Here is a 26,565-nt window from a genome sequence, read left to right as displayed (position 1 = left end):
GATATTATTTACGGTACTTGGGCTCAGTTTCTTCTATCTGTCTGTCTTCTCCCAAAGCACAAAAAATCCCAGTCGGTTTTATATACTCAAAGGATGTAATCAAAAAAAGGGTGACATTATTAAAATGCTACAAAAATAATAAAAAAAAACCCTGCCCAGTTTTGCCTAAACTACATTGCCTTCGACATTCCAGCTGTGAGTTTCATTATCTGTTCTTGCTCAGTTTCAGTTTCCTTAAGTGTTAGGGGAGGGGGAAAATGAAATAAACTAGAATCCATCTAAACAAATGGAGCATTTTAAATAGAGCTCTACACCATTAGCTTTAAAATTCGCTATAGAAGAGACAGCTCTAGAATGAATTTTTATGAATAAAAGCATAGAATTGCAAAGCCTTTTGGCTGTATGAATTAATTTTATTCAAGGAGGAAGTGCATCTCTTTCTCTTTTATGTGCCTGAGGTATATTTCATAGCAAATGAGAAAGACCATAATTTTTATTTTTTATTTTTTTTGCAATCATGCCAAATATTACATGTGAATTTACAGGAAAAAAATGAATTCATTCCATTTAAAACAAACTTGAAAATGAGCATTTATTTATTTTTTACTTTTCTTTGGGAAGTGAAACTTTCAGACTTTTATAGCACTTTCAGTAGTGAAACTTTCAGACTTTTATACCACTTTCAAATGATTGACATTTACATATGAACAGAAATGTTGAAGCTGCTGTTCTTTATTATTTACTCTGTTCTGCTCTTCAAACATGAGAAAAACACCTGTACATTTTAGTTTGAATTGACTTTACTGTTTCCAATGAAGAGCTGTTTTTACTGGGGTTTTTAAAAAACATATTTGGGATTTATTTGTGGTCTTTTATTCGTTAGCTGCTTTATGCATTTTTGCAAACTGAAGGTTGCCATATACATTCAGACATAAATAAAGTAAAATAATATGATTTCTTTATCAGTTTCCGGGAGCAGTAGCAGCATATCAAAATTTGGTTGGTAAAGGACAACTGAGAGGGGTCATTGGATCGGAACACAGTTGCTGTGATTATTTAACTGTCTATTTGGCACTGTACAAGACAAAGAAATAACACAGGATCTGGACAGCATTCAACTATTTTAAGGTGTCAACAGAACTTGTGAGAAAAACCCATAATACTGCGCATATTTTTGGCATTTTGTGCAAGTACATAGCTCAGAAGACTGTTTTAAAAAAATTAATGGTATTAAATAAAGGACTAGAAATCAATAGTACTCTTTTTTATGTTAGAAGAAGGGCAACACAGAGCTTCAACATGGTATTTTGTATACTAAATATAACCTACGTACCTGTGGTCCTGGACTTCCAATGGGTCCAGAAGGGCCAGGTTCCCCTGATGCACCCTACAAAAATGTTTTTGAGAATGGCATGTTAAACTTCTAACTATATATGAATGAAAAAAATTCCTGCTATCGCAGACAACAAGAAGTCCTTGGTGACAGGACCTGAGTCCTACCCTCCAAACATTCCTCCCCCCCCCCCCATATCTCCAACTGAGCTACCCTGGAAATCTCATTCTCTGGAGGTGTGTAGAGACTGACTCAACCAAATCCTCTTCCCTTGCTGGGAAGTCCAGCAGCAAAGGTGCAGAACCCTCTTCCCTGCCACTGCCTGAACTCCCCACACCTCAAATCCGGGGAGGGGGGGCTCCTCCTTCTCTGACAGAACCTGGCATCCCTGCCTATCCCGGCTGGTGCCATGCAGCCCATGACAGCTCAAGCTGATGGGAGATGTAGTTCAGCAGCATCTAGAGAGCCAAAAGCCCCTGCCTCTTGCTACCTGTAAATCACCCTTCCCCAAACTGGTGCCCTCCAGATTTTTTAGACAATTCCTGTTATCCCTGACCACTAACCATGCTGGTTGGGACCTATGGGAGTTGTAGTTTGACAACACCTTGAAGGTACCAGTTGGGGAAGGTTCCTGAAAATGATTCATGTTGACATGTAGGCAACAGAGCAGCAGCGACATGAGATCCATGATATTTTTACATTCATACTTTATTATTCAGACTTCTGCAAATACACCGACTGTATGAAGCAAACCAAGAATAATACTGGAAAGAAACCACAGTGACAGGTTTTTGCTGTACTTACTGGATCGCCCTTTTCTCCTTTCTCCGAAGGCTCTCCCTATGACAGAGTATAAGCCATCTTAATATTTACATGGACTATATTACATGAAACACCCAAATATGTAACCCACAACAATCGGCACAGGAACATAAGAGCTAACTGTCAAGGCACGTATAAGCATTGAGCTGGCTTCAGGAAAAGTAATACAGTAGTACCTCGGGTTACATACGCTTCAAGTTACTTTTTTAAAAAACTAACGTAACTTGAAGCGTATGTAACCCGAGGTACCACTGTATTACTTTTCCTTCAAATTACATACGCTTCAGGTTACAGACTCCGCTAACCCACAAATAGTGCTTCAGGTTAAGAACTTTGCTTCAGAACAGAAATTGTGCTCTGGCAGCGTGGCAGCAGCAGGAGGCCCCATTAGCTAAAGTGGTGCTTCAGGTTAAGAACAGTTTCAGGTTAAGAACGGACCTTAGGAATGAATTACCGGTAAGTACTTAACCCGAGGTACCACTGTAGAGTACAGAACAAAATGTTGTAACCTAATGCATCAGGGAAAACATTCAGAGAACATATTTCTATCTATGCACAAACTACACATGCAGATTATAGGGTATACTTGGACAGTATAGCAACATTTAGTTATGCCTGGGCTGTTAGTGAGTGTAAGCCATGCTTACTTCCCAGCCAAAGCATGCAGACAAACAAACCATGACACCCCTAAATCCCTGAGTGGCGAATTACATACCTTTTCACCTTTTGCTCCTTTCAAGCCCATTTTTTCTTGATAACTCTTGTAATAAAAAGAAAACAACATTGTTAAGGGAGGGGGATTAGGTCACATGTGGAGGAAGGGCAGTTGCCAAAGGGGTGAGCAGGTAGGTGAGTTAAGCCCCTAGTAATACACACCCAGACATGCAGACACCTTCAGGTTCATGGGGAGGAGGGAAAATAATATAAAAATATTAAATAAATTAGAAACATATGCAGTAAAAGTGAAACAGAAACCACACACTTTCTGTCGGTCTAAAGAGGAAAGTATCCCAGCTCTTTCAGAAAGTATATACGTCTTGAACTTAGCCTAATAGCTCATTCAGTAGAACATGAGACTCTTAATGTCAGGGTTGTATGTTCGAGCCTCACACTGGGCAAAAATTCCTGCATTGCAGGGGGTTGGATGAGATGACCCTCATGGTCCCTTCCAATTCTATGATTCTGTGATTCAGAAATAGCAGAGTTTCCATCGGTCTATAGAGGAGAGCTTTGCAGCTCTTCCAGAAAGTAAACACTACAGCCTCAGACTTTGACCAACATCTAGGCCAAGGAAATTCTTGGGTCAGCCAATGAGAACATGCCCTCGCTTTTGGAACTTGGTCCATAGTCTGTGCAGTTAAGAAAATGCTTTCAGTTTATCTTAACAAGTATGATGACACCAGCTGTGTATCTTTGGAAAAAGCTTCTTCAGATATGTGCCCAGATTAAATTAAAACCAACCCTGGGCAACCTGCTCCAAGTCCCCTATTTGAGCTGTAGGGAGACTGGATAGATCTTTCTTGTGGCAGTCCTGGAGTCCTGCTTCAGGCATTAGAGTAGAAATAGTGCAGACCGAATGAGTGGCTCTTGTTTCCTCATTCCCCACTTTTATGAAAATAGCTTTAAGTCTAGCCTTGATAGTTGGATCATTCCTCACATGAGCATTGGGATGTATCGCCTCTGAGCTTTGGTTCTTCGGTTCATTTTAAAATTAACAGACTAGGAATCCTTAAGCAAAATCACTGTCTCTTAATGATACCAAGCATTTCCAAGCTCTTCATTGTAACCTCAACACGCAGCATTGCATATAAGTGTACTTTTCAGAACAGTATGTGCATTTTATTTGCTCATTAAAAGCACAATTGGGAGGGAAAATACATCAGAATGACAAAACAGGGAAATGGAACAAAACAACGTTTTCAGAATGTATATAAATTTTAAATATTGGAAATTTATTCTAATGGAAATGTTCCAGTTCAAGAACTCCATATAAATCACGCAAATGACTTTGCATACACAAAAGAAACTGTTAAATGTGAATCTATTCAAAGTAACAATGGGCTCTCTAATGGTAAAGATGTGAGCTTCAAATGATAAAACAGCTGGTTATAGGCTAAAATTCCTGCAGGAGAGCTAAAGGGAGATAGTCAAGGGCTAATTCACACAGCATGCCAAGTTGACTATGTGAATTGGCAATAACAGAGGTACACAGTTTGTTCACTGCAACCAGAGTCTACCTGCACAAGTCCATCCAGAGTATTCAAGATTGGGAAGTGGATAGGGCTGAATGCCACATAAACAACGCTACCCCTTAAGACTTACCACCTGAAGTGGGGTGAGTTCAACCCTGCTTTATCTGCAGGGACCGTTGGCACAATTACATTTTCCACAAGGACCTCAATTCATGCAGCTAATCCAACCATGTCTCTGTCTGTCATGCATATGATATCAGGTGGGTGAGGTTTTGGTAAAACCGGCTTGCAGGCCAAATTCGGACCCATGCTGGGCCAAATTTGGCGCAGGACTGCAGGTTCCCTAACCTTGCCATAAACCTTTAGCATCTGCTCCTTTCTCGGAGGGTTTATAGAGACACTTTTGTGGTAAGCAAATGTCAATAAAGCTCAATTTAAAGTGAAACATTAAAATCCTAATCAAAGCTTTGACTTCCATTTATTCAAATGAACTTCTGAATTCTGAGCGTGCTCTGTTGAAGCAACCTGGAAGTTTCAAAATGTGGGGGAGGGTGGAAGGGGGAAGAAAGAATCTGAGAAGTATGAAGTTGGTTCCTTCCTGCTAAACTAGCAAGGAGGGTAGGATTGGAAAGGTGCTTTGGAAGAAAAGAGAATGGAAAGCTGGATTCCAAACCACCTAGCAGGAATGTCAGGTCATGTTAACATCAGCATTCAGAGATGGCAAGTCTTGAGCCGAGGCCTATGAATACAGCTTTATTTTAGACTGCCTCACAAATCAGGAATTTGTGTCTCTATTCAATGTGAGACAGCTTCCTTAACTCAGGGAGCACATACACATACAGTTCTACACAGTACATCTCAGGATTGCACATACTTTTGTATGGGAAGTATGAAAATTTTGGAGGCAGTACCATAGAAGTATTTTGGGTTGCATCGGCCAGGGTTTGATGAATATTATATTTCCTGACTGCCTGATTTTTACGATGGTGGTTGTCAGGAGAGAGAATGGAACAATGCATTTGCCGATACCTAGTTATGATATAGATGGGAACCTTTAGAGTTCCCTTTCTGTGACTAGGAATACATTCAGCTTTGGAATACAGGAATACGTTCAGCAAATTGTAGTGGAGAACAGGAGCCCATTTAGCCATGCAGCTATGTAAGAATGAATCTTAGCCTAGTAATTGCAAGTTTATTGTTGGATCTTGGAAAACTTGCTAAAATCAACGGAACAGATCTGCCAACCAATCATGTACACTTATAAAAATCTGAACATTGTTTGAATATTGCATGAATCCCTTTACCATACAGAGATTTAAATACATTACACATACACCTCTTTATCTTGGCTTTTGACACTTGAGATGTACATTTTTAGGACCCATCCTATTTCTGTGTTTGTAAGTTGCTTTAAATTGGGACCTTAGGGGGAAGGGTGAGTAAATAGTAGTAATATGCATTGTACACATAGGAATTAATTTATTCTTAGGCTCAATGATGGGAAATTTATTGGCCACATAACATAATTTCAAGAGAATGGTGATGTTTATGTCAAACATATGAAGACCAATCACTCATTTTAATAGTTCCTTAACATCCAGAAAGGACAATTTGTTCTCCTAAATACTGCTAATGTGATATACTGCTCTGAAAATTCATCACCAGGCTTGCAGGATCAGCCCTGCTGTGAGTTGAATCTCTGGTTCCAGAGAGTCTAAGTATCTAAATCTGAGGTTTAGATTGGTGAGTCATCTTCCATCATCCCAAATACTAAACTTAGCACTCCTTTTCAAGCAAGTTGCTTGCTTGGAAATAAGTCATTAAATGCTGTGCCCTGGGCAGCAGAAATGAGGAGTTTGCTGATGCACTGTAAGAGGATTTAAAAGATGATTAATTTCTTGAAGGCAAAACAGCTGGCCCATGTTTGGCCAGAAGATATTAATTGGGAAACATGAGATGACTTAAGAATTTGTAGAGCCTCATGGTAGTGAGAAACATGAATCTTGCAGACAGATGTATATCAAACCCTGAGGACCTCCACTGTGGCTCATGTCACCTGCCACAAAGTTAATCTTAAATAATGTGAAATTAGATGGCTACTAAAACTGATGCCAAGTACACCAAGAAAGATTACAAGAAACAAACTATTCGGGGTGGGAGAATATCTCAATGTAATTAGTTGCTCCATACCAGAGAATGGATTAGGAGACATATGCAGAAAGCAGCATTTCAAATTACTCAAACCCAGTGGGGTTCTAAACAGTAAATGCTACAGCACAATAAATATGTATACTGAAGGCTGCAATCTCATGTGAACTTTCTTAGGAGTTAAGTCCCATTGATCTGAATGGGCCTGCTTCTGAGTAGGCACTGAATTTACTGGATCCAATAGTTTGAAGAGAAGAAGAGTAGAAGAGTTCGGATTTGATATCCTGCTTTATCACTACCCAAAGGAGTCTCAAAGCGGCTAACATTCTCCTTTCCCTTCCTCCCCCACAACAAACACTCTGTGAGGTGAGTGAGGCTGAGAGACTTCAAAGAAGTGTGACTAGCCCAAGGTCACCCAGCAGCTGCATGTGGAGGAGCGGGGAATTGAACCCGGTTCACCAGATTACGAGTCTACCGCTCTTAACCACTACACCACACTGGCTCTATATGTCAAGGCTATATATAAAACGCAGGGCTGTCATCTTGTGCAACTGATAACCCAGATCCAATTTTTCCATGTGCACATTGGTGCAAGAGTGTCCACAGAGGAGGAGTGCTTTAGATTTTCTACCTCTGATTCCTCAACTAATGTTTACCATACACACATGTTTCACAATGGGCAAAAACGAAGGGCTGTGCATTTGGGGTCAGCTGGTAGGATGGGAAAATACACGAAAAATTAATCTGTAACCATGAAGGAGATTCTTGCAGAAGATACCCTTGACCTGTAACTAGAAAGTTTGAGAATGTCCAATTGTATGCTTGCTTTCCTCCCTCCCAGATGATGGCTTTCTAAACAACCCATTATGTAACCCAGGCATTTAGCAAATATTTAAAATCTTGGGGAAAGTTGTCAAATGATACATGAAATTAGAAGTTGTGCAAGCACATATATCTTCCATAACGTCCCATGTAAAATAACTGCCCATACCTGGTAAAATGGCCCTTTAAAGGAATCTTGAAGCGCTAACGCACCTGGAGGACCCTAGAAAGAGAAAACAGTTCATGTGTCTGGTGAATATAATATTTCTGGCTCGACAAAATAGTGTACTAGGCATTATTCATTTATTTTAACTGAACTGAAAGTATCTCCACACAACTGGAGATTATATATATCTCATATGAAAAATTGTCACAGGCCAGCATAAAAAATTATGGAATTTTGCCGTTTGTCCTTATGCAGGGACCATGCTAATAATCTTCTCTGTATCATTCAATTTTAGTATGAGTACTGCCAAAACAAGCCCAGTACAATATCTATCTATGAAAAAGAAAACCCGTTCTTATCCAAAGCAGATGAAATTTGAAGGACATTTGATTATTGTCTAAGGTCAACAAAAATATAATTAACATTAATCTTAGTCTGAATCACTTTTGTCAGGCTCCATAAACATAAAATGTTCAGGCTTAACAACTTTAAAGTGTATAATGCTACATTAGAAAGGGAGTGGTGGCAAACTTCCAACAACTTCTATAAGACATATCAAATCCCCAAACTTTCTACTCCTGGTAACGCACAATATTTATTTGGCAGTTAAATGCCTTACACGGTCAGACCAATAGTCCATCTACCCCAATACTGTACTATTTTGACTGGCACTAGCTCTTAAAGCTGGGATTGAACCTTGGACTTTATATATGCAGAGCATGTGCTCTACCACTAAGCTGAGGCCATCCCCCTTAATGTGATAATGCTACAACAGAACCACAGTTCAAGTGAAAGTATGTTGATGATACAGTATACTGTAATGGTGTCTGTCTCTCTGTGTGTTTACTGCTGTTTTTAGTATTTTAAATGTTATTGTAAATGTTATGGTCTGACTTGGCACCTCAAACTTTTTTTTTGACGAAAAGACAATGTATAAATGTTTTAAATAAATATACAACTTACAGCAAACCAATGTGCATTTTTGAACTACAGTCTGTCTAGAGAAGCTGTCAAGGTTGGAAAGCAGAGCAACAATCCAACTAAAAGGATTGGGAAAACATTCAGTATTAGAATTATCCTCCCCTCCACCTGCCTTATCACAGAGCAAGACGATTTTCCAGGTTAAGAGGACTGTCAAATTCACAAAAAAGAAGCGGACTATCAAGGGAATTGAAGCTAGACTCAGCACAGTTCATAAATTTCAGCAGAGGACCACCCCAAGAGAGCTATCCTACTACAGAAGCTTCCACACTTTGAAAAGGTCTAATCAGGGCATGCCGAACAGGATCAATCATAGCTGCGGCCATCGAGGCCCAGAATTACAAAATGATAAATATTTATAACTATGCAAATATATAGACTTTTTAAGGACCAAAGAGAAATAAAACAAATAAGCCTTGCAAAGCAATTTTAAAGCAGCTACTATGTAAGAGACAGAGAAAGAGAAATACAATTCAGAAAAAAAACCAAGGGACACTATCATTTTGTTGTTGTTTATATTGGCCTTAAGCCAGATGATTTTTAAATATCTCTGATATATTATAATGCTCTTGTCAGAGGATGGAATACAATTGGTGTCACTCCACTGAAAGAAGGCATCTGTCAACAGAACAGGGAGGGCGATAATTTTGGGCAATTTAATTTCCTTCTTGCAGCCTTCAAATGCATGCACATATCTTATCTGTTCAAAAGGGTCTCCCAATCCTCCAGAGCAGATTCTGGAGGGAGGGAGGGGGTTGCAGGGCAGAGGAAGAATAACCAAACATTATCTGCCTTTCCATTTCACCAACCGATGCTTTCTGTTAGAGGAGCGACATCAATTAGGATTCCACTCAGTGTTTTCAGTTCAGAGTCCTTTGTAAGCACCATATCATTAATGCCCACAGCACTCTTTAAAAGATAAGCAGGTGCATTATAAACACAGAGAGATTATGATCTTCAGTGTCAAGCACTTGGTCCCTGAACCAAAGGGAATGGGAAGTCAGCCTTGACCAAGAAAGGCAGTCTTACACCAACACTTAGGGGTAAAACCAGAGCTAAGTGGTCCTTGCTTTGCATGCAGAAGTTATCTGATTCAATCGCTGGTATCTCTAGTTAAAAAGGATCAGGGAGCAGACGAGGGGAAAGACCTGCCTGGGAGTTTGAGAAGTATGTTACAATTATAATGCTTTACTTTTAGACAACATACTTATTTAAGCAATGGGTCTATTTATAAACGTTAGCCATATCCACAAGTTCAAAGTCTACCTATGTTCTAGCATCACAACAAGAAAAATAACCCAAGACTGGTCCATGCTAATGAAACAGGGAATCTATGCAAGCTCCCACTGAATATATTTGTATTATAATTTTTATTACCATTAGCCATACAAAAATTCAGAAGTAATAGAATGAGTAAATAAACAATTTCATAATTTCATAACTAGTTAATTGGGCCTTTAGAGATTAACACTGTGCCCTTTGGAATGGTAAAATATGTTTGTTGACTTTCCTTCACACAAATACTTATTTCATTAGTCTTTCAGCAACACAGTGCATAGCTGAGTAAGCATTCCAATCAAAAACTCCTAGTTTTACATCTGCAGTTCTAGCTACTGATTAATTCCAGTGATACCTTTGCTTTATGTATATAAAAGGGGGGGGGGGTATCAGGCACAATAAACTATTGGATTGGAAAGGCAAATGAACTGGTTATCTTCCTTGAAGAAAATAGCTGATAACCCGAAAGTATATCTTCGTTTTAATTACATAACTTTTTCCTAACAATGCATTCTATATGGATTTGAGTAACATAATGTATTAAAATGTTGCTTTAGATTAATAACATGAGGTTACTGGATATGATCAAAATAACTATTCTTGTCCTACCAAGGCAACCCCACAAAAGTATACATTTTAAAAGTAGTGATCAATTTTTTACTTTTTCAGAAATAATTCTACTATTCACATTCAAAGAGAAAGCAGGGATCTGTTAGCATATCAGAGAAATGAATCTTTGTTTGCCTTTTAGCCGAAAATTCAGAATAAAAAGGTGGCCTGTATGATAAGGTTTCTAATATCCAACAATGAAATCCTAAACACATTTGCCTGGGAGTAAGCCCCATTGAATACAGTGGAAGTTACTAGCAAGTAAACCCAAATAAGATTAAACTGTGAGTCTTCTAATACCAGTATCATTGCTTTTCACAGTACACCAAGCTCATAAGCAAGAGATATTATCATGTAAAGAATGAGAATTGGGATAATTTGAAGAACAGTATGAAGAATATAGCACTAATACAGTGGTTTTGTTTTGTTTGTTGATGTCAGATGGCTATCCCGAGGATACATTTCCTAAGGGGGGCATAGATTGGCTCCCATATAATCAAGCTGTAAAGTGTCTTAACAAAGCTACAAATGAGGTAAATATGATATGTCAAGGGAGCATGATTTGCATTTTGACACTGAAGCTTTTTCCAGCAAGCTCCATCTGTTCCGTAAGAATGCACTGAATGGGCAAACATCACAAATACTCCACAAGGCAGAAACCCCTAGCTGTTCTTCCTTTGAATATTACATTTTAAACATAAGAGAGAAAAACCCAAGTAAGTGGAAGGGGCTAACCTAAAAGGCCATTTAACTGATGGAGGTACAGATATCTCATACAGGTAATGGCTTTTCTCATAACAAAAGACAATGGAAGACGATGTGTTCATTTAGAACTCTCTATGGCAGGGGTGGCCAACTCCCAAGATCCTGCGATCTACTTTCCGAATTAAAATCTGGCAGTGATGTACCCCCATTTTTGGGGGGTTCAGCTCAGAGTTTTTTTTAGGGGAGGCAAAGTTGTTGAGCTTCTGTGGGGGGAGCCAGTGATCTACCAGTGATCTACCTGTTGGACGTGCCTGCTCTAGGAACTTAGAGGCACAAGGCCACACAGTGGCGTAGCGTGGGGGGTGCAGGGGGCCGGCCGCACTGGGCGCAACATCTGGGGGTTAGGGGGCTCAAATCCATGGGTTAGGGGGCGCAAATCCATGGGTTAGGGGGCGCAAATTACTTGCCTTGCCCCGGGTGCTGACAACCCATGCTACGCCACTGAGGCCACATTCAGGAAAAACAGGTTAGCAGAAGCAAGTCAGTTAACAATTATTTAGACACTGCTCTTTTCTGTCTAGATTATACAGAAGTGTAGAATTAGTTGTGAAGTACAGTGATACCTTGGGTTACATACGCTTCAGGTTACAGACTCAGCTAACACAGAAATATTACCTCAGGTAAAGAACTTTGCTTCAGGATGAGAACAGAAATCGTGCTCTGGCGGTATAGCGGCAGCATGAGGCCCCATTAGCTAAAGTGGTGCTTCAAGTTAAGAACAGTTTCAGGTTAAGAGCGGACCACCAGAACAAATCAAGTACTTAAGCCGAGGTACTACTGTAAAGCTGCAGCCATGGGTGAAGGACAGTTTGTGATTTACGTGCACTTTACAAATTCACTCTTTTTTAATAGTTAACACAATAGTGGGGAGCACCTTGCACTTCACAGGTCCCCCTCTTCCTCTTTGGCTAAGGCAACATCACAAACCCAGACCAGCCTTTGCAGTCTAGCTATCAAGGATTACCTTAGATCAAAGTGCTTCAGTTCTAAAACCTTGTCACGACAAAAGTGTTGCAACCAAAGCAAGACCATCTCCATTTTTTTAAATAGCTTTAGAGAGGGACAGAGAAAGAGCAAATCACAAGAGTGTGTGTAGAGAGAAGTATTATTAAGAGCATGCAAAGGCATGATCTTTAAAACAAGGGTATAAACAGGAAAATGCATAGCTAGTGGAGGTTTGGAAACACCTGACTTTGCAGTTAAGCCGACAGTAAGACTGTATCACTGGGTGTCTTGTATGTCTAACCTATATGACTATAAAAACTGTTTGTAAACAGAAATCAGGGTTCAGCCTCTGATCACTTTCATGATCACTTGCTGTAACCTTTCCTGTTCGAGCAAGAAAAAAACCTTCTCGGGTGTCACTCGTCGTTGGTGGTAAGCAAAGGACTTGGCTGTGCAACGGACATCAAGTGAGATTTCTCCCACAGCATAAGGAATGAAGAAATTTGAAGGATTGTACATTCCCTATTAAAATATTATAATGCCTGCTTCTGCTACTTTTCCCCAAATTTCATGATTCACTTCCTGCTTTTTTGCCCTGCAAGATAGTAAATAAACAAACTGATCTTCGGCCTGTCTATCACAAGAGATCAAATAGTATAATTAGATTATCTATTCTGGTCTTAAAGGTAGGATTGGAAGAATGTTTGCATAAAATTAACATGCCACCGATCTTTCAGTTCCAGTAATAAACACCTGTGCAGTGCACTCTCAAAGAAAATGATCTTCCCCCTCAAATACTGATGGCTTCCCAACTCCCATCAGCCTCTACCAGCATGGCCCAATGGTAAGGGATGATAGGAGTTGTAGTCCAGCCACATCTGGATTGCTACAGGTCTCTGGGCTACAAAGCTACACATCTGGAAGGCTGCATCTGGAGGGCTTCAGTCAAGATTGACCGAAAGCTTTGGAGATGCACCTCCAGGTATAGCAGCCTTTCTTGCAAGCATGCTTTCCACTCAGCTTCACAACTGGAAATATCAGTTATCCCTTCTTCCTCCCCTTGGCTGCCAGGCACAAAACTGTGAAGGGAGAGTCACTTCAGCAAGGGTACAATGTGGGTCCTTAAGGGGAGGGGCTTAAGGACAACCTACTTAAGTATATTCCTCTCCAAAGCCTCAGCACACAATGGTCAGATGGGTGAAACTCATGGATTTGAGCCTTGTCTGAATGTATAGTGGGAAAGAAAAGCTCTGTACCGTCTTTTCCTGAGAGTAAGACATCCCCTTAAAATAAGACCTACTTCCAGTTTTGCCTCTCGCTGTAATATAAGGCATCTCCCGAAGAGAAGACCTCCCCGATAATAAGGCTTCTCCCAAACATGAGGCCTCCCCGGAATATAAGGTCCCCGAAGCTACCGTAAAGCGTCTGACTCCTCTGGAGCTCAGTGATTGGTGGCAGCACAGCCGGAGCTGTTCAGGCCGTGCGAGGTCTCAGAGAGCCCGTGCTGCCGCCAGGACAAGCTGCCGCCTGCTGCTGGCTCTGCCCTGACGGAGTCTGGCTGACTCACAATTAGACATATGTGTACCATATTCTTCTTCATGGAAATATAAGACATCCCCTGAAAATAAGACCTAGCACATCTTTGGGAGCAAAAATTAATATAAGACACTGTCTTTTTTTCGGGGAAACAGGGTATGTACATGTATATACTTCTTTATTTCAATCTACTTATTGAGGATGTAAATCTCAACAGCACCCCTTCAAAAAAGTTTAAACATCACAAGGTTACCTGTCATTCAAAAAGACCTCTCCCTTGAATAATAATTTAGCACATTCTGCTCCTTTGAATATTTTTCAGACTTACCACATACCAATGAAACATTAATTTAAAACTAAGTTTTGATACGTGTATAGAATAGTGGGGTGAAGGGTACAGACTATGTTAGTTGCACTTTGATCTCTGCTTTCTAGCAGTGGTGGAATTGTTGTATCGATCCATGGGGCCCCAGAACACTATACATTAATCAATGTTATTTATAGGAAACAGGCAATATTGGTGACATAATGGTAGAAGAGAATTTTTGACATTTCTTCACAGGACAAGAAAAGGAACATTAAAAGGCAGATAATTTATCTGCCCATCTGGAAAACACTTCTGAGTCATCACTTACACCCACTCTATGCCTTCTTTGGTAAACAGAGCCACCCACCCAACTCCCTTTCCACCCCTCTAAATGCTTTGCAATGAAACACGGAGATCTTTTAACGCAGCCGCATCAAAGAGAAGCGGCTAAGAGCCACGGAACCAGAATATTTGTGTTGAAAGGATGAAAGAGGCCACTCTGAACTTTTGCGGCTAAAGTGGGTCTTGAACCCAATTCTCCCCAAGCCCAAGTTTCTAGGCAGCACAACATGCTGGTTGCTCCCAACCCCCCCACCCAAAATCAACGAGAGCTGTGCTGCAAAACTATGCATTTGCCTGCTTGGGAATATAATTAGGACCCACCTTATTTCTGTGACAAATGAAAATAAGCCTGAGATTCTTGCTGAAGAGGCCACACAAGGTATCAGTAACAGCTGGCAGAATCTCAACTGTCATCTGTGGGCAGCTATTCTAGCAGTGGGAGAGCTGAGAAGCAGAGCTCTCTCCACCGGCTCTGTTGTGACAGGCCAGCTCCATCAAGCCTCCTCTCCCTCAGCTGTCATGGGGGTGGGGTAGCCATTTCATCAGGCTATCTCAGTAGCAAAGATAGGAAGCAGGGTTCTTTTACATCCACTTTGCTGGAGGCCCAGTTCCATCAGGCACGTCCTGCCTCTGAACTATGCCAGCTGGTCAGTATAAGAACAACTGTCTAGAAATTGGTGCCGGAGTTCTGAGTTTTATTTTCCTCTTCCCTCCTTGTCCCCTTTCCCTTGTGTGCTGTATTTCTCTCCCCCCCCCCCCATTTCTTTGAATGCAAGCCTGCAGGGAGGGGGTGCCTTCTTTTGATTTCATGCAAGCTGCTTTGGGAGCCTTTGGGGATGAAGAATGGAGCAAAAATGCTCTAAATAAAAAATAAAATAAAAGGAAGAAACCTTGCCCTGCCAATGATGAAAAACTAATAAAATAGCAAACAATAGGGCCCAATATGGGTAAGGAATTCTTCTCTAATACACATGCAAATAGGAAGAAAAAAGCTCTGCAATACCCATACCCCCATGAACTGATCTTATAATGCCTCTGATATTCTGTTTACTATAATTAACTGAAACATTCATTCACTTCCAGAAACCCTGGAAGGATGACAATCTTTCCAGAAGCATTGGAAATGACATTACTTAAGATAGCTGTTGTGGTGGCACAAAAATGTATATCTTGACTTATAACAGGATATAACTATACAGAATTAATATACAGATGGGGGGGGATGAAGGGCTTTTTGAACGGACTGCATACGGTGCTGAAGAGAAAAATAAAGGCCAAATATTGAAGCTTTTCAGTGACAATCAACAAATTATGTTTTTTGAACACTTATTAAGGCTGCAATCCTACAAAACTGTCCCTGAGAATAAACCCTGTTGCACTCTGCAAACTTACTTTTCGGTAATCTTGCACAAGATTGTTCCTTTTTTAAAAAATACTTTTACAGCACAATTTCACCAATGCATATTTTTAATGATGCATTTGGGTGGCATACAGCTAAGATGTAATAGAAGAGACCTACTGAAATTAATGGATCCAACTTGGTCATGTTTATTAATTGCAATAGGTTGAGTAAAACATAGTTGAATACCACTCAATGGCTTACATTTCAAAAGCTGCAATGAAAATTGGGCTCTAAATGAACATTTGGAAGGTTATTATGGTTGCTGTGCATAACAACAAAAGATACTTCCTTTACATAAGGAAACTAAAGCAATATCATGTGAATGGAAGATGTGTGATAAGGGAAATGATTGTAGCAGAATGTATACAGATATTCTGGAGAAATAAATATTGTTGTATGTTTGAAACAAGGTGATTTGCTCTGAAATGTGTATTATCAAGGGGAAAGACAATAACACGTATATCCTCTGGCAACTTCTGCTAAACAGGATCTCAGCAGGGTGGGAAAGGAAAAAAACATAATCCATGGATGGACAAACAGAAATCAGCAGCGACAAGGTTGCTTGCAAGTGTGGGAGTTCAGATGCTGGTCCACCATCTCTCATTTTCTTCTCACAATAAATTTTGTTTCTGACTAGGCCTCTAAAAAAAGATTATGAGTCATCTGAGCCCCCAGTAATTTCTCTAAACAAAGCCTACTTTTTTGTAAACTAATTAATCTTTTCTGCTCTAGCCTTCTGTGCCTTCGAATATCACCACCAGATTTGTGAGTCGAGGACCCGCCACCCACTTAGAGATAAATAAAACACAAGGACATGTATTTTAGGTCAATGGGCTAAAGAAGGACACAACTTTTTTGGTTACAGCATGTGAGTGGTATTGGCATAGGCATTGGATCAAACAATCTATACATGACTCCACCCCGCTCAGCAGGGAGTCATCTAAAGGTTAACAACCAGTGGGAGGAGCTTGTTGATGCAAATACAACTGGAAGCTTCCCCTGATGTCACCGGGGGTCGTGCCATGGCCCTAGCCACCAGCAGGGCATCGGACAGGATCCACGACCGCCGGATTCCTTTAATGGAATACCCAACAAGGGGAGGGGTAGGTGATGGCCACAACCTGCCCTCCAACACACGACACATATTCCAATGCCTAATCGCCACCCGAGCCAAAAAGGGCTTGCCGCCAAATACACTCACAGCTGCAACCAATCCCTAATGCTTTTGATGATATTGGCCAACCACACATCATTTCCATGATTAGACAAATGAATGCCATTGAATCGAAACACAGCCACCTCGCTGAACTTGATATCAGCATGCTCGATCATCTGGTCATTCATATAACACAATTTGCAAGCCACCACATGATTCAAGAGTTTCCTGGATTTGTCAATGGCCACATGGCAATGACTGCCACACCAAACTCTCCTATTCAGAAGGGAGGACCAAACAAGGTTGACTCGGGAAACAGAGCAGCAAGTTCATCTAAGTCCTTCTTTATGTTCAATAACAAGTCCAAGCTCTTTCTGAATGCTAAGTCGTTTCCCCCCATCTGAATGATCTGGATGTCGGGAGGACCAAACGATGCTGCTTTTCAGGGTGCAGAATGAGGGCACAGAGCTGCCGCGGCTGCTTGAATGCGGCTAAACCCCGCCCCCAAGCCAGCCCTATTGGCTGGACTATGAGCGCAGCAGCCGGGTAAACTGACGCAGGGGGAACCGGCTCCCACTCACAACTCCTCCCCTCTGTTAGGAGGAGAGGCTTTCCTCTCTCCATCATGCAGTCCACATCATTGTGGGTCCACATCGCTGTGATGGCAGGCTTTTAAATATTACAGCATGTTGGGTGGGAAACATTTATAGGGCTGTAAAATTTTATTCCCCTCTCCCCACTGCTCATCTGAAAACCAATAAAAAGATGCAATAGTGCAGCAACACTGTCTGATGAATTTGCAGGAAACCAGAGGGAGTGCTGTGAAAAGGTGCTCTAGTAAGCATGCAGGGGTGCCTATTTTCTGAAGGAATTATGTAATAAAAATGTGCCTTTCCAAAGCTTTTTGGAACAGTTAAAATATCTAACTACTCCAAAGAAATGTATCCTTTCACTTGCTCTTTGATTCTTATTTTGAGGGACCAACTCTGAAGCTTTCTAAGTACTAGAATGAACTGTTCAATGAAAAGCTTTCAGTGCTGTCTATGAGAATGTGGATACAGAATCACTAGAGGGAGCTGCTGTTCTATTTTTAAAAAAATGAACTTCTTGGGTATTTTTTCCAGCATGAAATACCACACACTAAACTGAACACTACTGAGATCTCTAGCAGTGGAATAATGGAACAATGCTCTAAAACAACACAAGTGAAAAAGAAATTGTATCTAAGAGTTTTGCGCCAAAAGGGAATGCCAATTCTTGTTCATAATTACTGATTTGTTTTTGTTTTTTTAAAAAAATTAATACTCTAAGGTAAAAGAAAAAGAAATGTCAAAGAAGTAACATGATTCTTAACAGAAGCAATTAATATTCTTCATGACTTCTGTGGAATCTGGATTTGGTCCAGTGAGAATTAGAGTAATTTTAGACATCTCAAAGTAAGTAATAGCTCCCCTTAGTAAACTACCAATCTGCTCTGGTCCGATCACGTGGTGCCTGAAACTGCTCGTTCTTTGACAAACAAGAAAATAGCTCTGAAATCATTTGTGGAGGCGCAGAGCAGAGAAGTCACAGTGATCAAGGGGCTACAATAAAATAAAACAAAATAAAAAACAGATCACCTTAACATCAGAAAACAGCTCTGTGCAAAACTAAATTTGGATTTATCTATTACATTGTTACATTTATATCCTACCTTAACTCCAAGTACCTCAAGGAAGCATGGTTCTCTTCGAGTTTATCCAACCCTGTGAGGTAGGCTTGGCTGAGAGGAAGTGACTGGCCCAAGGTCACCCAAGCGAACTTCATAGATGAATGGGGATTGGAACCCTGGTCCCCCAGGTCTTCGTCTAACACTCAAACCACTACACTACACTGCACTTGCTCTGCTCTCTCCATGTCCTCCCACATATGGTGCTGTAACCAAGATTTTATTTACTGCTAGCTGAATGCTTTCCATGCTACTTAAGTTCCATGTTTTTAACTATGAAACATTCCCACAGGAGGCAGTGATCACCCCCAAACTAGATAGCTTTAAAAGAGGATGAGAAAAATTCATGAAGGAGAGGTCTATTGATGGCTATTAGCCATGATGCCCATGCTCTACCTCCACCGCTGGAGGCTGCAATGCTTCTGAATACCAGTTACTGGAAACCACAGCAGGGAAGAGTAGTCTTGTGCTCGATCCTGATGGTGAGTTTCCCACAGGCATCTGGTTGGCCACTGTGGGAACAATATTCTGGACTAGATGGGTCAATGGGCTGATCCATCAGGCTCTTCTTATGTTGGACCATTTGTGAAGATTTATGATTGCTCCCATAGCCCCTTACACACAAGAACATTCATTTTCCTCAGTAAGATGTCATTTTCCCTACCCTTGCAGCAACCTGCTCTGACCCACCCCTGGGGGACCTAGACAGACCTATATCCAGAAATTTGTGCTTTGTCAGTGTATCAGAAAGAATACAGAGAAGTCATTACACAGTATAGCAGAAGTGAAAGCTGAAAATTAATGGCAGCAGGGGGGAGGCAGTATGTGTGTGGAGAATGGGGTGGTTGGTGTGTGGAGAACGGGTGGAGAACCGTGTGTGGTTATTAATCATGCACATTCTTTTTTCATCCATATTTACCTGCTGACTCTAACCCACACATAAGTACATTACTGGCCTCTTTCAAACATATCCTCATTTCATTCCCCTCGCCCCCAATCTTTGCTCATTGAATGCTGCTTTGCTGTTTTGCAAAGCTCACAGTCTGATGAAGCACCTTTTATTTAAAAATCTAAATGAACCCCCCGCTTACTTCGGAATGGTTTCACGACAAAAGCATTCGGAAAAGTAGCAGAAGAGCTTCAACGATAAATGCACAGAGGTATTTGAGCCACAAACAGAAGTTGTGATGCCAAAACATTCCTATCAGATCAGCTGACATGAAGGCAGCAGTCTAAAGAATCATGAATATTATCAGCTTGAAGGAGAAGGTGAGAAGAATGAAAATGAAAGCAAAATGTCAAGGGTAATCAGACAGTTGTGTACAGTATATGACTCACCCATCAATTAGAAGAAAGTTTAGAGATGTGTGTGGTCAGTGGTTTTCACCTTTATAACTTTTCACAATTTTAGCATCTAATGTGAAAATCATTTAAAATGTCCCTGTGTTATACGGATTAAACTTTAGACGCTGTTTGCCCCCTAAAATTAAAAAAAAACCACCCCAGTACATATTTAATGCTAGAAGAACAAGTGTTACAGCATTTATAATACAAAAAGAGCTATTATTATATATGTAATCATTTTTTAAAAATCTCTGTAAGGTTTGCTACCAGTTGACTACCTAAAACAGCATTAACTCAAACTCAGAACATTTCCAAATCAGCTTTGTACTTTTTAATATATTTAATATACCTTAATCTGCCAGTGTATTCCCATTTCACTAGAATTTTTTTCTTCACAGATTTTGCCTTTAAGTTATAACTGTATTCCTGGAATAGTTTCCATGTGTCTATGTCAAGCAGAATTATTACCCTCTTGTTTTAGCAGGTGATGAATGGGGGCACTGTTTGGGTCACTATCTCAGTTTTCCTTTCCTGAGATATATTGTTATGTTGTTTGTTCTTTTTGTCTTTAGTTAAGTGAAGGCACTGTGTATTCCCATTTATTCACCCTTTCCTTCACAGCTGTAATTTTTTACTGTCTCCAGAAACACTTTTGTTGCAAAATAGACAAGATTCCCTGTAGCTCTAAAGGAGATGCACTGTAGAATATAGATTTCTGCCCATCATGTTCCACAGCCAAGAGTGAAAACTGATCAGACAGTAACATCTGACATACAGAATTACAAGCCTCCTGACATCACTCCTCTGGGTACATAAAGTGGGTGTCCCATTTAGGGACATTCTGAGCACCAAATTCTCACATACACAAGGCATCATGAATTCCGGTTGTTCCCCCCTTTCTCACTTGCATGGGCATTTAGCACACCAGGCAATTACAGGGGAAGGGAGTTCTTGTTAGGATCGTCCTACTCTCGTGTAGGACCCTGACTGGCATGTTCTTTCCCTCCTGGGAGCTTCAAAAGCTTTCTTCAGCCCGAACATCACAGCGACTGATACCAAAAGCATCAGCACACTTACGATCCTGCAGAGTATTGGCAGTTCGCGTAACAGACTAAATAGCTCATCATTTTGGCTAATCTACTTTATTTACATATAATACACTCGGAGCATTCTGCCTTAGCTCCTTCCTCTTTCTCATCAGACAGCAAAGAGAGAAAGAACAAAGGACAATAGTCCCACTTCACGGAACACAGTAATACCAAAACATTCTGTCTCTGTCACTTCCCACACTGGGGAATGAAAACATACACCGTCATGTGATAGACAACAATCCCATGACTGCAAACACAGAGCAGGAATCCTAACAGTTCTCAGTGCACACCCAAACCCCAGTCCACTCTGCCCCTACTGCCCAGCCAAAGAATGCAAAGTTCAAAGTCATAGGTGTTTGGGTCACCATGTATGCCAGTGCATACACACTAAGCAGTGTGGTAGTGGGGAACAGAATTCTGTCATTCCTCATGTGGAGGCACCCCCCGTATGTGGCCATTGCATCCACATGAGGATAAACAACACATTAATTCTAAATGCAGAATCTCTGCAAAACCAATAGGAGTTGTAGCATGAACTCCATTACTTTCTATCGCTACATTTATTTAAAAGATAAAAACCTAACAAAACAAAAAAAGATTCACAAAAGAATATCAACACATTCTTTTTTAAAAAAACAACAATAAGCATTAATTTTTTGTGAAATATAAATCCATCTACTAAAAAAGATACATCTAGCTGTTGGTACATTCCATGTGTTTGTGTGCTTTCAAAGAACATAGAATCAAGGTGGTATGGGTGTGTGTATATGAAACAGAGGTTTCCATTAAAATATTAATGCAAAATGCCATCCTTCCAGAGGCTGCATCCATTCCATGATTTGAGGAATTTCCTTGAGAGGCAGATATGTGAGCAAGTTCACATTCCAAACCATGCAAATCTAGCAACCAAGGAAACAATCCCCAAATGCTTAGATCTGAATTAAAGCCTCTAGTGATGCGTTATTGCAATTCCTTTCATACAGTTTATGTATTTCTTAATCTTCTTTAATTCTTCAGCAAACTCATTTGATCTACAGTTGAATGCTTTTTCCAGCATTGGTTATAATCCTTTCCACCATTCGGACTATTGGCAAGCTCACCGTGCAGCCCTTCATCTTTTGCAATTACCCCTCTGAGACAGAAATTATCCAATCTTAAGCACACAGCATCATCGGTTTGGGTAAACTAAATTAGCAATATCCCTCAGATAATGTACACATAGCTGGCTTCTTGAATTACTAACCAATTTCTTCCCATTTCCACTGGAGCTTCAGAAGTTATGTTCCTTTCCTATTAGTCCCTTACTCCATTCCTCTACAAGCGTCTGCAAAATATTTTATTTGCCTTGTGGCTCAATTGCCCCGTATCTGCTTTGCATACAGAAGGTTGCTGGTTCGATCCCCAATACTACCAGGTATAGCTGAGAATGTTCCCTGTCTGAAATCCTAGACAGACTCTGCAGTAAATGCTGAGCTTTAGGGACTACTGGTCTGTCTCACTATAAAGCAGCTTCCTACACTCCTATGTGTTATTTTCTGTGCAGTTGTAAAGGTTAGATACCGCAGAGAAAATGATGTGCTCTTTTAAAGCTACCGTTGGATGATCCGCTACAAATTCTTGACTGAACTTAGCATCACACAGCAGTTACTCACTGGCGGTCCTGGTGGCCCTGCCTTTCCGGGGAGTCCTGGCTTCCCTCGTCGTCCCTGGATATAAAGAAACAAAGAAACAGATAATTACTAGAAGAATAAATGAGCATTAGGGAGAAGGGCTTGTTAAGGATAAAGCAGTCTCATTTATTTTTTAAGAAGCAAGAATGTCTGCAGAAATTATTACCGGAATGATTCAAACCTGACCCTGTGATACAACTTTAGCTTCTAGACTGCTAATGAAATCTTATACTGCTGTAGCTAAAACACTCTCCTATCCTTCTTGATGGGAAAGCTGAATAATACCCAAACCCCTTTTACACTGTTGATGGTTTTTATTCCTGCAAACAGGACCCAAACTGGTCTTATTCTCATCTGTAAGAAAAAAGGCTAACTCATTATCTGCCTCCCTACTCAGCTTTCCTAGGGGACTGGAAAAACCAGGTCAGCATCAAAAGTGGTTAAATTTCAGTGTCACTTTTGGTGTTGTTGTTGTTTTGTTTTTTTATATGGTGCTGCAAAGGTAAAGGTAAAAAGTTAAAGAACCTCTGGATGGCAAAATCCAGTCAAAGGTGACTGTGGGGTGTGGCGCTCATCTTGCTTTTCAGGCCAAGGAACCTGATGTTTGTCCATAGACAACGACAACTTTCTTGGTCATGTGGTCAGCATGACTAAACCGCTTCTGGTGCAATGGGACACTGACAAGTGCCAGGGTGCACAGAAACGCTGTTTATCTTCCCACCACAGCGGTACCTATTTATATACTTGCACCAGTGTGCTTTCGAACTGCTAGGTTGGCAGAAGCTGGGACCAAGTGACAGGAGCTCACCCTGTCGTGCGGAATTGAACCGCCAACCTTTTGATTGGCAAGTCCAAGAGGCTCAGTGGTTTAGACCACAGTACCACCTATCTCCTTTTTGGTGTTGCAAAAGGCAGTGTTCACTTATTCAGAAAGAATAGCCCTGGAAATAAGTTGTTTGTTTCCATGTCACTTAGCAATCACTAACTGGCAAGGGAAGTCTGTGTGACCAGTGACTCTAAATTGGCTATGTTTGCCCTCAGTGACATCAGCACAGAACCACAGCTGATTGGCTATGTAGTATTGTGACATCCCAAATGCCTTGAATTGCTGGAGGAAAGAGATCTAATCAGGGGGCAGAAAGGGGTGAATGATATCAGTACAGCAGATAGGTGAAACAATGGCAGTTAATAGATATGAAAATTCACACATTCAATGAACTTTTTGGAAAATATTTCAGAAAGTTGTACTTTCTGAAGTTGTACTTCAGTGGCACTACTATTCAAGAAAAGTTATAAATACCACTTTTTAAGCCCTTTAAAAGTGCAACTGCATGTATAAGAGAGCTGTTATGGAGTACTTATGTCTGTTGCCACTCTAGTAAACAAGCATTTCCTTGAACTTATGCTGGAAACAGTGGCAAAGCATAAGACTGTAAGGCAGAAAGAAGCCACACAACTTACAATTGAAACAATGAGCTTTAACAGCTTTCAGACAATTATTAGAAACAAAAGGGAAAATTCGCTTCAACATATTTTTAACTTGCATTCATTTTACAGGTTATAGTTCAGGGATAAAAGCATTTTGATAGGGCGCTAACATTCAGTGAGTCCAGAACTGCAATATAATTCAGACATATACAATAGGCTGTGTTTAACACATTTACAAATGTCCTCCCCTCCATTTTCTAGACTGATTTTCAGCTATGTTGTAAGTGAACTGAATTATGTGCTTCCTACTTATTGATCTCCATTACTTAAGTCATCTGTCACCTGCTAAGAGTCACAGCCAGCTAAACCTTGATTCCAAGAGCTAAGCAATTCTATGGGAATCCAAGACCGGAAAACAGTAGATTAACATTTTTCAGCAGCCATGTGTCTCCTGGTATCACTTTTAAGTTCATGCGTTTCACATATGGCCGTGCATTTTTAGGTCAATATGCTATCTGTTAACTTAGCTTTTCATTAATAGCTTTTAAAGCTTTTTGTTTGACTGTTTCCAGAGATGTCAGCTTGGTTTTTTTTAAGGTTAAGACGATGAAGATACAAAAATGATTTTTTTAAAATAAAAAAACTCCTCAGTAGTTTTATTTCCTTCTGAAACCTTGTAGCTGTATCAATTTATAAGTTGTTTACATTGGCTTGGATCTACATAGAGTTTCCCCTATGTAGAGTTCTGTTCACAGGACACTCCTGGGACATAGGGGAGAGAAGATTTCCATTGATTCTTCCTTCCCTTACCAGCCCTCTGAAAAGCTGCTCTGGGGGGCTGGGAGCTGTTCCAGAACTCTGGAGTCCTCAAGGTTTTAGGATTGAGATCTGTGCTTTTTAACTTGTTCATAAATCTAGAGTTAGTGGTGAGTAGTAAGGTAGCCGGGTTTGTTGATGAAACTACATTGCTCAGCATTGTTAAAGCAAAAAGAGATTGTAAGAACTTCAAAAGGACCTCTCCAGACTGAATGAATCGGCGATAAAATGGCAAATGCAATCCAATGTAAACAAGTGTGAAGTTATGCATTTCAGAGCAAAAAATAATAATAATCTTAATTTCACATATACTGTCATAGAGTCTGAACTGCTGGGGATTGACTAGGAACATAGTGGATAGCTTGATGAAGCTGTCAAACCAGTGTGTGGCACCTGTCAAAGACATAAATTCCATTTTAGGGACCATTAGGAAAGGAACTGAAAATAAAACTGCTAATATAATAATGCCATTATACAAATATGTGGTGTTATTGCATGTGGAAAGTTCTGGACACCTTACTTTAAAAAGGATAGAATCAGAAGGGCTTCACAAAAGGGCAAGCAGAATGACCAGGAGGATGCAACAACCCCACTTTGGGGTAGTGTTACAACATGTGCAGCTTTTTAGTATAGAGAAAGGTTGAGCAAGAGGCAATATGACTGAAGTGTATATACTTATGCATAGAATGGAGAAAGTGGATTTTAAAAAAAGCAAACCAAACCCAAACCATTTAACAAGATTTATATATTGCTTGACTGTAAGAAAACCTCTAAGGACTTACAAAAGTATAAAATATAACATCTAAATTCTCAACTAAAAATATTTTTAAATGGAATTTTAAAAATAAACATGCAAAAAAATGATTAAAAGCAACAGTAGCTAAAAAGAGAGAAAACACTTATAACTTCTCCATGTTTTAAGGAGGCCCAGAAAAGAATACAGCAAAGGTTTGCATGATGTCAATAGGCAGCGAGCCCCAAAGTACAGGTGCTGCCACACTAAAATATTTCTTACAAGTGCGGAAAGAGTATCATTTGGCAACTGAAACTGAGCTAGTCCCACAAATTGAAGCGGCTAAGTAGGCATACACGAGTCAAAGTGATCTTGTCCCGGATACTATTAGCCCAAAGATGGAGACAAGAAGAAATACCAACTAAAGAAGAGTGGCAAGAGAAACTGATGAACTATGCTGAGATGGCGAGACTAAAAGGGAAAATTTGGAACCAGCAGGACCAGACTTTCCTAAAGGAATAGAAGAAGTTTTTGATATATCTGGAAAGCAATTGTAATCAATTGACATCGCTTGTAGGGTTAAAAGAAGTTTTGTAAGGAGTAATTTATAAATTATTGTGAAAAGGATTACGAATAGATGTATTGGAAATTTGAGTTTATAGCAATAATTACAGTAACACAATGCATAATTAGAAAGACTTTAGAAAACCATCAGTCGAGGTTGAAGGAAGTCTTAGGCTGTGATAGCCAAAAATTTCGAAATGATGTTTAAAAGAATGTTATGTTAGAAAATACATGGAAAAACCAATAATTTTCTTTTAAAAAAAAAATAACAACAACAAAATGATCTTGTCCCAGTAGCAAATGGGAAACCAATGCAGATCTCTGATTAGGAAGCAAAACTCTGCACTAACTGAGCTTCTGGATCAAGCACAAAGGGAAGCACCACTTGCAGTAGCCCCATCCTGAAG

The 26,565-nt window shown here is 40.2% G+C and overlaps 1 protein-coding gene across 8 annotated transcripts in view; it reads right to left on the bottom strand.

The window, feature by feature from the left end:
• The window catches only part of COL19A1 (collagen type XIX alpha 1 chain), a 191,974-nt gene that overhangs the window by 44,216 nt on the left and 121,193 nt on the right, over positions 1-26,565 (bottom strand). For all 8 annotated transcript variants that reach the window (XM_083730078.1, XM_083730075.1, XM_083730076.1 and 5 more), the window contains exons 17-21: positions 22,600-22,653; positions 7,487-7,540; positions 2,871-2,915; positions 2,138-2,173; positions 1,334-1,387 (exon numbers count right to left, since the gene is read on the bottom strand). In XM_083730078.1, coding sequence (XP_083586204.1) covers positions 1,334-1,387; positions 2,138-2,173; positions 2,871-2,915; positions 7,487-7,540; positions 22,600-22,653 — 243 coding nt within the window. The remainder of the gene's footprint in view (positions 1-1,333; positions 1,388-2,137; positions 2,174-2,870; positions 2,916-7,486; positions 7,541-22,599; positions 22,654-26,565) is intronic.

The sequence above is a fragment of the Podarcis gaigeae genome, assembly GCF_964106915.1.
Source record: "Podarcis gaigeae genome assembly, chromosome: 3".
NCBI lineage: Eukaryota > Metazoa > Chordata > Lepidosauria > Squamata > Lacertidae > Podarcis > Podarcis gaigeae.
This window is presented reverse-complemented; position numbering and strand designations above follow the sequence as displayed.